The 13,009-nt window shown below is 35.3% G+C and overlaps 1 protein-coding gene across 1 annotated transcript; it reads left to right on the top strand.

The window, feature by feature from the left end:
- Nucleotides 1–10,936, top strand: LOC129255635 (uncharacterized). Its single transcript, XM_054893982.2, has 2 exons — nt 1–1,026; nt 7,042–10,936. The coding sequence occupies exons 1-2, from the start codon at nt 36–38 to the stop codon at nt 7,845–7,847; spliced, it is 1,797 nt and encodes a 598-aa protein (XP_054749957.2). The 5' UTR covers nt 1–35; the 3' UTR covers nt 7,848–10,936.
- Nucleotides 10,937–13,009: the final 2,073 nt, after the last annotated feature.

Here is a 13,009-nt window from a genome sequence, read left to right as displayed (position 1 = left end):
AACCATACTTTGATGTTTCTCTTTCCGCACAAACCATGGCCGAATCTGTTGTAGAAGCAATATTGGGTCATCTGGAATGTGCTATCTGTCACTGCAGATTGGAACATGCAAAATGCCTCAAATGTTTGCATACTTTTTGTGAGAGCTGCATTAATCGGGCAATAGAGGCAAATGCAGATTCAGATTCTTCAGATGATTCTATTACATACGATAGGCCTAATCATAGGATCAGGTGCCCGATGTGCCGTCAAGAAACAGGTTATGATTATGATAGATCGGAAGCTCTGAGACCAAATTTGTTGGCTAACAAGATCATCGAAGAAATTAAACGCCATGAGGATTCTGAATCAAAGAAAGAATTCTGCAAGGAGCATGGCGCTGAAAAGAAATATTTCTGTGAGAAATGTAACGTGCTAATCTGTAGTGAGTGTGCCCTTTGCAATCACGGGAAACATACATTCTTGATTAAGAACTTGGAAAAAGCTTCCGCAGCAAAAGTGGAAGAAATCGTAAAATTGATGAGTAAAGCAACGGAATGGATGGAGTCTTTTGAGAATTTTCGTGGAGACTATGCGGCTAAACAAGCGGAAGGAAATGAACGACTTGACAATATATCAGAAGTAATCAAAGTACGTTTCAATTCGTATTTAGAACGTATTACTGATATCATCAATCATAGGAAAGATGATCTCTTGGCAGAGGTCAAAACCAATCGGATTGATCTTAACAAGACTCTAGATAACATATTGATACCTGTAGGGGAAGCGGTTTCCAAAGTCACAGATGAAATAAAATTTGCTGAAGGACTTTTAGATAGTACTGACCCAAAAGAAGTGGTTCTTCAATACAAGGACTGGGCAAAACGCCTAAGTCAAGGTACAGACCAACGAATTCCTTCTGATGTAACTGCAAGACGTCAATGTACTAGAGTTGGGTCTCTGCACTTCTCTGAGAGTGAGGTACCCGTCTTTGAGGTACCTAAAGTGGGCGTCCTTCAGTTTCAGATTCCAGAAGCTAATAGCCAAGGTACGAATTCGATCATAATAATGATTACATGAATGTATACTTTTTTATTTAATGGAAATGCCTTTCAGGCAAATCGATCAGTTTGTAATCAAAGCTTTATCTCAAAGTTTCTAGCCATTGCAGATTTTTACCAAGATATATCTTAAGATTTTTCATTGAAGAATATAAATTCTGCTTTCGATTAGAATACTTAAATCATGTAAATGGATAGGAGAATGAGAAAGAGAAGGGGAGTGTATATAAAGAAACACACACATACACCCACGCATTAATACAGTGGTGCTCAAAAGTTAGTGAACCCCACCAGAAAATGAATATTTTGAAAAGTGTTCAGGTTCTGCCATCTTTCAGATATTTTATTGTGAAGTCAGGTAATAAAATTTTACATTCAATAAAGTTTGTTTTTCTGCGCTCGACAGACATTGTAGTGTTGTTGTCTACATGCAACACTCGGCATGAAAGAGCGCATTTTCTTATTAGCACAATGGTATATATATATAAATATATATATATATATATATATATGTATATATATAGTTGAGGCCAGAAGTTTACATACACCCGGGAAATTCAAAGAATAGCTGACACTTGTCAAACATCATGAAATTTATTGTATCTTATACCTTGTATCTTAATTTATTGTATCTATATCAAAATGAGTATGTCATGTCATCACATTGCTTTGTCACCAGGAGGTGAAAAATATTTAGGTGTCATTTTTCTCCCAAAATCTTCATATTTTATACAAATTAAAAATAAAAACTTGACAGAAACATTTAATATTTGTGCTAGTTACTTCTCAACACAAACATTTCAGATTTCACATTTTTGTTCAGTGGTGACAGATCATGATAGAAAATGTAATATAAATCATAAATTTGACATTTATTATATATTTCTATGAAACGTTGTTTGAAAACATAATAACTAACAATAGAATACATTTGGCATGAATATTACTTGTTTTCTTCAAAGAAAATTCAACCTGAAATATACTTTGATCCCAACGGCATTCCAATCATGTGAAAGAGCTTAATACGCTCTTTCATTTGATACCAATTTCGTCATGGTAGTATTAATATTTCTGAAGTTATAGTAAATTTTACTATGTCTGGCAAACGAAGAAATTTCACTGATTCCATGGGTATGTGTGGAAATTTTTGGCCTCAATTGTATATATATATATATATACATATATAATATATACATATATATATTATTGTTTTCTTCATTCATTTCTTTCACATATTTGTGCGTGTGTGTGTGTGTGTGTGTATGTATTGGTGGGGGTGAAAATCTGTTTATCTGATGGTCAATCGTATCCACTACTAATCCGTCTCTATCTGTGACAAGTGGTTTAAGGCACCGATGTACTAAGCAAAGGGCCCTCGTTCGAATCCCGGCAGACATTTGTTCGGCCTCACCAAGGTTTCCAAATGGTACGTAGCTCGGGGGAACCTTAATTGATTTAAGTTCCGCCTTCCAATGTTCTCTTCATTCATTCACTGTAAAAACTGCGGTGTTAAAACTGACACCAGTTGGTGTTAATAGAGGATCACACCCCGAGGTGTTAAAATTACACTCTAGAGATTAAAAATAACACCAAAGCGTGTAAATGTAACAACCAAAGGTGTTGTAATGACACCTATAGGTGTAAAATTTAACACCACCAATTCAACACCGGTGTAAAATAACTGGTGTGGTCCTCTATGTACACCGGTTACACTGGCGTAAATCCGTGTTGATGGGTGGGGGGATGACTGAAATATTATGGCATTTTTTTGCAATCATGTTTTTAGATAAGGAATTGTCATTGATATGTCCACAGTGGCGACCGTGGGTCACGGCATTGGGGGGGGGGGGGCACCAGCAAAATTTTTGAATGACTGAGTGAGTGACCTAATATAGACATTTTAAGGACAATGTCATTAAACGGATATGTATCTCACTGATCAAATAATGCGAGCGCGAAGCGCGAGCTGAATTTTTTTTATATTCACACCTAAAAAGGGACATTATAATCAAATTTGTGTAATCATGATAGGTACCTGTCTCGCTTAACAATGCGAGCGCGAAGCGCGAGCTGAAAACTTAGATAATTCAGACCTGAAGTGGGGCATCCTAAGGTTTCTTTGTAGGAATTAACTAGGACCATACGTATTTCATTAACCAAATGATGCGAGCGCGAAGCGCGAGCTGAAAATTTTTGATATTCAGATCAGAAGAAGGGACATGTTAAGGACTGATTTTAGGAATTCATGAAGAGCAGACATATCTCACCAATCCACTAATGCGAACGTAATCACGGACAGGAAATGTTTCATATATACGAAGACCTTAACATGGGGCAATCACTTTTGAGTCATGAAAAAGAAGCATATGTCACTACATAAAACAATGATAACTCAAGTGCTAGGAAATATATTTGGTTTATATTGACTTGAAAACGGGATGTTTTAGTACAACAGGATTATATATCTCGTTAAACAGACAATGCGAGCACCAGGAACAATGAAGACATAGGCCCTGGGCAAATTATGTTTCATAAAGTTATGATAAAAATGTTTCTTATGTAATGTAACTTAACATAGTTATAATATAATATAACATTCTAATGAATAATATTTTCTTCTTTCCCACTACGTTTCTCTTCCTTTCTCCCTCTTTTCTACTTTTCCCCCTTTTCCCGTTTTTTTTTTGGTCAGCTGATGGGGGGGGGGGGGGGATGTGCCCCCCATGTCCCCCGTAGTTACGCCACTGTATGTCCATATGGCAAATACCCCTCCAATATTATTATCTTTTTTACCCCATGATGGTTTAATGGTTTTATTAGAGATTACATTCAACAAATTTTTGACATTCCATCTTAATCCCTTCCCAAAGACCCCAACATTGATGAATTGGAAGAAACGGGGGTTTCTCTTCAATGTTATAATAAGGACATAAGTATTTCGTTTGGAAATGGTGAACTGGCTCTTTATTTGCATTTTATGATTCAATAATATTATTTTATTTGTAAAGCGGTATTTTTGGAAGAATTTTCACCAATAAAACAATTATCTCTTGTGATTTTGTTTTCATTTCTTTCGTAAAAAGTGGGGGGGGGGGTGTTTGTACAGGCCTCCATTTACGCCAGTGACCAGTTAACACCACAGTTTTTGCTGTGTTTCTTTCACAAAATATTTAAATAAAAAAATAGTTGCCAAAGCTGTTGTGCATGTATAATTTAATTTAATTATAATTTAACTGTAATATGCAAACCATAAATAATCTTTCTAGAAAAGTTTCCAGTCTCCTTACTACAATGCAAATGACACAGGTTATATCTGAACCCACTAGAATTTCACCACATAGCCAGTCAGTAATCGATTTGGTATGTATTTCTGATGCACTTGTTGACAATATTATTAAGTCAGGAGTGCAGTCAGCTGGACTTAGTGATCACTCTGTGATTTTTACTGCAATTAAAGGGAAACATCAATCCCTTTCTCCGAAAATAACTAAATGTCGTTCATTCAAGTACTTTGACAGTGAGAAATTTAAAGATGATGTAAGGAAAGTTGATTGGCATGAGTTTTATTCCTGTGGGACTGACGTTGACAAATTGCGGCACTACTTTAAAAACACACTCCTGGACATTTGTGACAGGCATGCCCCCGTGATATCAGTGCGGCAAAAACAAAGAGGGGTACCTTGGATAAATGATGATTTTTTGGTGTTAGCACGCGAAAGGGATTATTATCGAAAGCAATTTAGAAAAACAAGATTAATTTATTGGTGGAATAAATTTCAGTTTTCCCGTAACAGAGCTAATAACTTGATTAAAAATTTGAAAAAGGAGTATTATCAGGACAAATTTAAGGACTGCGAAAATGACATAAAAAAGAACTGGAACATTTTATCGAAGCTTATACCTAAGAAAAATAAAACCACGAGTCATGATGTTAAATTAACAATAGATAATGATCAAATACCTAACAATGAAATAGCTCACGTTCTAAACAAAGCCTTTAATGAAGTCGGCTCAAGGTTGCAAGCCGCTTCGGGTAATTTCTCGAAAGATTTATTAAACAATTTACAAACTCTGTTTATTCCAGATTGTGAATTTAAATTTTATGCAATCAAAAAGGAGTATGTTTTGAAAGAACTATTACATATTGATTGTTCGAAAGCGGTCGGAGTAGATGGCATTCACCCTAAGTTTCTTAAGCTGGCAGCAGAGAGTATAGCTGGCCCTTTAACCCATTTATTTAATGCAACTTTACAAACTAGTGTTATTCCAGAAGATTTCAAAACAGCAAGAATTACTCCTGTACATAAGGGAGGATCATTTGATATTGACAATTATAGACCAATTTCTGTGCTTCCAGTCCTGTCCAAAATACTAGAGAGAGCAATACATGATCAATTGTATAAGTACTTAAATGTGAATGATCTACTTGCAAATTGTCAGTCTGGCTTCAGACCGTCTTATTCTACTGCCACTTGTCTAACTGAGATTACAGACTTTTTGTATGATAAAATGGACCGAAAACATGTTACTGGTGGTATTTTCTTGGACTTACGCAAAGCTTTTGATGTTATTCCTCACAATTTTATACTTGCAAAACTTAAGTACTATGGTATTACTGGCAATGAATACAACTGGATGGAATCGTATTTAACAGACAGAAGGCAATTTGTAATGATTAACAGTTGTCGCAGTGAATTTTTGAAGATAAAATCAGGAGTCCACAAGGATCTATACTGGGTCCATTGATATTTTGTATTTTTATTAATGACATGTGTAATTTGAAATTGCATGTACATTCTAAAATGTCTCTTTATGCTGATGATACCGCCATTTTTAATCACGGTGAATCAATTAAGGAGGTACAAAAGTATTTGCAAGATGATTTTGATTCAATAAGTAAATGGCTAGACTTAAAGAATATGCATTTACACCCGCAAAAAACAAAAGCCATGGTATTTGGTCAAAAGAAAAAGTTGAGGGGTGCTCATTTGTCAGTGAAATTCAGGAACATACAATTAGAAAATGTAAAAAAGATTAAATACTTAGGTGTCATGCTCGATCCGGGCTTGACTTGGTGCGAACATATTACTAATATCATTTGTAAAATATCTCGGCAATAGGTTGTGTAAGGCGGATTAAGCACTTACTGTCCTTTGATATCATGAAGAAGCTGTACTTTTCTATGATTTTACCTTAACATTGATTACTGTATTACATCTTGGGGAAGCAGTGCAAAAATACATTTAGATAAGATACAAAAACTTCAAAATAAATATGCCAGAATGCTTTTGAAAAAAAATTATAATACATCACAAATTTCTTTGTTGCAGTCACTGAAGTGGCAATCAGTAGATCAGCGTATAAAATATCAGTATTGTGTTCTTGTATATAAAATAATGAATGATTTAGTTCCAAATTATTTAAAACCTTTAGTATGTAAACGGCCCGTGAAATACAGGACACGGTTTTCTTTACGATGCCCCCTTCAGCTTCCCAAAGCTAGAATTGAACATAAAAGAAAATATTTCGCATATGTCGGACCCAAATTATTTAATGCACTTCCTTCAAATTTACAAGTTTGTACCTCCTTGTTAGTTTTTAAAAAATTATGCAAAGCCTTTCATACGAATTGATAAAGAGCGAAATGATATTCCATTGATTTACAATGCTATGTATGTTCAAATTGTCACTTCCCACTCTATATTTTGGTGTTAATTGTTTCTGATGTTAGATATTTTGTATTTTGTATTTTTGATGTTGTTTGTTGTTGTTGTTCATAGTTATCTTGACATGTATTCTAAACTGCAGGGCGCCTTTGTAAAGCAGTTTTAAGAACTGAACAGGCCTACCCTGCAGTATAAAATAAATAAGACAAAATAAATAATAAGAAATAAATATAAATACATTTTTCACATTATATGAATGTTAAATCCATGAAATTGTACTTTCTGCATTTGACTTCATTTTCTGATATTTTTTGTTCTTCTCACACAATTTTGCAGGTGAAGAGAAATGCGTTCTCCAAGTTCGCAAGCACAGACTTCTTCTCACTCTCCGTGCCCAGGTATCCGGTAGAATAAAAATAATGACACCGTATACGAATGACAGCATATTGGTTCATTATCAAAATGGTCACACGGAAGTCCTTTGGTCAGATGGCAGTAGCAAAAGAATAAGGTCAGCTAACATCTCAGCCAAAGATATGGCATCACTGACTGATGGTCGTTTCGTCACTCTGACGAAAAGAAATAAGGTTAAGATCTATGAGAGTGGAGGCATACAGCAAAACATTAAGTTCTCAATACATGAGGATGATGGAGTGGTGGATGCTATCACTACAGATCCCGAGGACAATGTCTTGATGCTGTACTCAGAACTCGCGAAAATCGTTAGACTTTCTTCAGGTGATGGGTCACGTATTGATGCAGTCTCCGTAGTTGGCATTAAATCAAACGGGGAACTGAGGATCAATTCAACAGAGAATGGGAAGATTGTCATTATACAGGACGATGGGGTCGTAATTGCTTCATCGGATAATTCATGTCGAGTAATAGCTCTCTCAACGACTGGTAGAGTGTCCTGTGACCAAGAAGGCAATCTATGGGTTATATCTCATCATAACATCCAGGGTACTCGCAGAGCTTTCCTGGAGGTTTATGGAGACCATGGTGAACTCCTTGCGGAGACCTATCTTCCAAATGATAATACGGCTGTAGGTTTTAAACCTTGGGGCATTGCTGTGTCGACAAGTTGCTTTGCGGCAGTCCTATCACCGAGCCAAGTAGGCTGGTTCATCTGGGATATTTGAAATCATGACGCACGTTCAGTAGGCCTAGACTTTATTTTCAACATTATTCCAGTGGCTTGATGTATTAAATGGTAGTGATTTTTTTTTTACCTGATTGCTAAGAAAGCATGAATGCTTGTAAGCAAGCAACCAGAGGACCGAATAGCTTAAGTTTCTCTCCTGGGGACCTGGTAATACGAATATAAATACCTTACCAAAGGGCACTAGCACACCAATTGGGAATACAAAACCTCCGCCCTACCGACTGAGCTACAGGTATAGGCATATTTATAAAGGTACATTCTGGTCCTTATTTCCAAGTATCGATATTTGACCCAAGAAACTAAACCAGAAGTAATGAGAAACACAATATTTGTGATGTTAAAATATATGATCGAGTATTAAGAGCAAGCCATTATTGGATATCACCAATTTGTATATCTTCTGGGAGTTATGTTGAGCAGAACGGAGATCAGAAGTTTTCCAGGTATTAACATTCAGGCAATATTCGACACACTGGCGGGTCCAGGGGGGGGGGGGGCAAAGCCGGCCCGCTGATAATGATATTAAGCAACGTTTGAGCACATTTTCAATCAAATAATGTGTGGTCACTAGTCACAGGGTCCAATAGTTATGCCAATACCACTGGTTTATATGGAATCGTTGCATTGCTTTAAACCCAAAAGCTTTCACACTTTTCCCATTTATTATATTTGATGCTAATATTAACGCAATCCTGAATTGTCTGCTCACTATGTTCGCTATAGGCTGATTTGGTATACACATTGGGCAGGGGTCAACGTGGCCAAAATTACCAAGGTGGTCAAAATACTTTGGGGATGCCCAATTTTAAGGATTAATACACCATAGGTGTCACATCACAACCTTGTAACGATTTAATAACATTCGAAGTATTTTTGGATAAATTGAAGTATCATGGTATTGGTCGTTTTGGGGGCCGAAAATTGGCCAAAATAAACATAAGCTTTAAAATAGGGTCATTAAGAGTGATATATTTGGAATAAGCATACAATTCTACACAAGATAGACCATTAAATGCATTTCCATTTTATAAGAGAAGAGAAAAACACGCTGAAGACCTCAAATTCTTACCTATTTGCTCAGTTTATTATGCAAAACTGTGCGAATGGTCAGTTGTCTAAAGTACACAAAATGACCCTCATCAATACTAATGGAATAAATTACATAAGGTCAAAATACTTATGAGATGTTCAATTTAAAGGATTAATACACCAATGTTAGGTGTCGCAGCACACCCTTGTAATGATTCTGGTATAACATTGAAGTATTTTTGGATAAAATGAACTGATGTTATGGGTCATTTTGAGGGCCGTAGGTGGCCGAAATGACCATAAGCTGTTGAATAGGGTCATTAAGACTGATATATTTGAATCAGCATAAAATTATACACAAGATGGACCTTCGAATGCATTCCCATTTTATAAGGGAACAGGATAAAACACACCAAAGACCTCAGATTCCTACCTATTTGCACAGTTTAGTCTGCAAAACTGCGCGAATGGCCAGTTATGTCTTAAGTACCCAAAATTACCCTCATATGTAAACACTGATGGAATAAATTACATTAGGTCGAAATACTTTTGAGATGTTCAATTTAAGGTATTTATACACCAATGTTAGGTGTCACAGCACACCCTAACGATTCTGGTCACATTGTATTTTTGGACAAGTTGAACTGATGTTATTGGTCAATGTGAGGGCCATAAGCGGCTAGAATGACCATAAGCTGTTGAATAGGGTCATTAAGACTGATATATTTGGAATCAGCATAAAATTCTTCACAAGACAGACCTTTGAATGTATTCCCATTTGATAAGGGAAGAAGATGAATTATGCTGAAGCCTTCAATTTCTTGCATATTTGAACAGTTCATAATGCAAAACTCTGCGAATGGTCAGTTATGTCTAAAGTACCCAAAATGACCCTCATGAGGTTGATTGTTATGATCCAGTGCACATTTTAAGAATAAATGTGGATTTCTAAAGACATCTAATCGTAGTTCTGAACAATATTTGTAACACATTTCGGACCAAAAATTGATGAAAATTGTCATTTTTGGTCAGCACTTGGCCATAATGACCACTTATATTGTGATTTGGCAAATGAGACCACTTTATCTGGAATCTGGGTGCTTTTTTACTTAGAGTAGACCCTTTCAATTGGATGTGGTTACAAAAGCAATCTGTTAAGGGACCATTTTCCAAAGAGTGGTCAAAATTGTCATTTTTGGTCAAAAATAGGCCAAAATGGCGTGAGTACGGTCAATAAGAGTGACATTTTTGGAATCAGCACACAATTTTACCCCGGATAGGCCTGTCAAACCTTCCCCACCAAAAATTCTGAATAAAGCCCCCTATCTCCTAGACTTTATATGTAGAATGCCTAGCAACTGAGTCTTGGAACTCTAGTTGGAATGCTCCCCAGGGAGTGTAGAAAGTGCATACATTGTATGCGGACATGCAAGGATCCGACGACCGGTGTAATAATATGCTGTAAAGCGCTTTGGGCCATTATGGGAAAAGGGCTATATAAAATAGCTATTGTTATTATACTTTATTATTATTATTATTATTATTATGATTATTATTATAATTATTTATTATTATTCTCCATAGGAAGCACCCCCAAGGTATTCTGGAAGGTGTGAAAAATCGAAAAATGTAACCAAAAGGACATCCATTTTGTAGTGTAACCCTTTTTTTTTTGCTTTTCAAATATCTCGAGCACAATTTGAACTCCATTTTGTCGGAATGCTGTATGATACAAAGCGAATCAAATGCTTTTCGTAAATGCTAGCAATTTTTAAACAGTTATTTACGTAAAAATGCTCACGGTGAATGGTGATAAGATAAACTTATTTGATAAAGTGTTCTTTGTCATTTTTTACAGGACCCCCAAGAAAAGCAGTGCCTATTTCACTGACGGGGTTATCCCGGGTAAATAAAAAAAAAAAAAAAATAATGATAATAAATAAATGAATAAATAACTAAATAATAAATGAATAATTAAATGAATAGATTATGATTACGAAATTCACTTTTATCTTAGACTATCTAACATTCAACAATAATTTCCTGAAATCTTTTTTTTTATCTATTAAAAAATATGTTTTTTTCGGGCAATTATTGATAGACATATCTGATTTTGGTATTATTAATCATCATTTCTAAAATTACTTTTATCGAAATGTCATTAAACATGTCTATATTTTACAATATGCAATCATTCCTTTGGAAAAATGCTGAATTGTAGGTCGTGCTTTAATTTGAAGTGTTTAATATACATTTTCAAACATAATTGATATACAAATCTCGTCAGATTTGACTTATCAAATGTTCACACCAACATTGACACGATTGTATAAAAAATTGACAGACTGTAGTAAAATAATTGGCATAGAGGCACACGACTAACCATACTGAATTGAGGAAATCTAATTAAGAAGTTGTTATTCAATCTCTACTATTTATTGCTTTTGCAGGTCAGTTCTACATTTACTATAATTATAATCATTTGTACTTTCCGCGTCAAGTTGACTGGAGTTGTTAGATGTGTTGAGATATAAGTTTTTCTATACTATTCATATCTTTAGACATTATAACACACATAACGTAATCAATTATACCTTGGTATCATATGTTTTGTTTATTATAGATTAGTGAAATATAAATCATTTTCAATTAGGAATATTTTTAGTATTGCTTATGCATTTAGTCTGTCATGTATCATTCTATAATCCGAAATACTCAAACTATTATTGTCGTATGTATGCAAACTATTGTATATGTTGGTTGTGCGGATGATACTATAATTGAAATTTTGATATTGTTAAACGGTACTCATAAACTAAAAGAAATAAATTGGTTATAATGTTCAAAATTGAATTTCAATCGTTATATTTAGAATCTTTAGTAACTATTGAAAAGAAAGAATAATGCTGCTGTATGACATTTAGTAAGTTCTGAGGCCTGGTACGGTAAATCGGGTAAATTGCACATTTTGGTAATTTACCAAAATGTGCTGTAACATGGCCCGCCATATTTAGCCTTGCCATCCAACGAACCTTACATGCTTCCTGAAATAAGTGGTGGAAATATTGTCACGCCATGTATCTTTGTATGATTAATTGTAACGCAGCAAACGTATCATGAATAATGCGAATAAAATTTACATTTATTTTTTACCACGCTCAATTTTGTAATATTTTCTTCTATTCGATTCATTTAGTTCTTTGGTTTCATGATATAAATACGGGTTGAGTACTACTACTACTAGTAGTAGTAGTAGTAGTAGTAGTAGTAGTAGTAGTAGTAGTATTAGTAGTTGTTGTTGTAGTAGTGGTAGTAGAAGTAATGGTATTAGTATAGTAGAAGTAGTAGTAGTAGTAGTAGTAGTAGTAGTAGTAATAGTAGTAGTAGTAGTAGTAGTAGTAGTAGTAGTAGTAGTAGTAGTAGTAGTAGTAGTAGTAGTAGTAGTAGTAGTACCTAGCTAGCAAATGGCGTTGAGCCGATGTCGGCGTGTGTCGGCAAACTGACATTAAACTTACATCACGCCAACGTCGACATCCGGGGTCGACATATCAGCATTTATGAAATGTTTGCAACGTATCACAAAATCACGTTGGACCAATGTAATTACTTTCACCTGGGGACCGTTTCATGAAAGTTGTCAGCACTGACAAGTTGTCTTTTTCCGACAGTTACCATAGTAACAGTCAGAGGCCAGTGCTTTCCAGCCAATCAAAACCAAGGATTTCATTGACATTGTCAGCACTGAATGACAATTTAGTCAGTGCTGACAACTTTCATGAAACACCCACCAGATTCTCGCATAATTGATATCCAATCAACTTCACGCCAACATCACCACCGCTTCCCAGGTTCATGTGGGCCTACATGTATACTAAAGAAATTTGTGATACGAAACTGGGGAAAACTCCTTCACATTATATTATGCAAGATGGTTTTAATGGACTCGTTTTTTTTTTTCATTTCCACAAGACACCCTCTGTTGACCTAGTATTGATAGCTTTCGGAATCCGTGGGATGGGAAAAATATTGATCCTGCATATCATATTATAATAACGTCATTATTATGCATTAACACACAACCACCTGTCGCCTATTATGGTTCTGGAAAAT

Source organism: Lytechinus pictus, chromosome 1, assembly GCF_037042905.1.
Source record: "Lytechinus pictus isolate F3 Inbred chromosome 1, Lp3.0, whole genome shotgun sequence".
Taxonomy (NCBI): Eukaryota; Metazoa; Echinodermata; class Echinoidea; order Temnopleuroida; family Toxopneustidae; genus Lytechinus; species Lytechinus pictus.
Note: the sequence above shows the minus strand (reverse complement) of the source record. Positions and strands in the feature narration are given on the sequence as shown.

Bases quoted from the DNA above. Each gene is read 5' to 3' on its own strand.
- LOC129255635 (XM_054893982.2), top strand. From the start codon at position 36: ATGGCCGAATCTGTTGTAGAAGCAATATTGGGTCATCTGGAATGTGCT. The intron at 1,027-7,041 runs GTACGAATTCGA...ACAATTTTGCAG, and splicing joins TCCAGAAGCTAATAGCCAAG to GTGAAGAGAAATGCGTTCTC.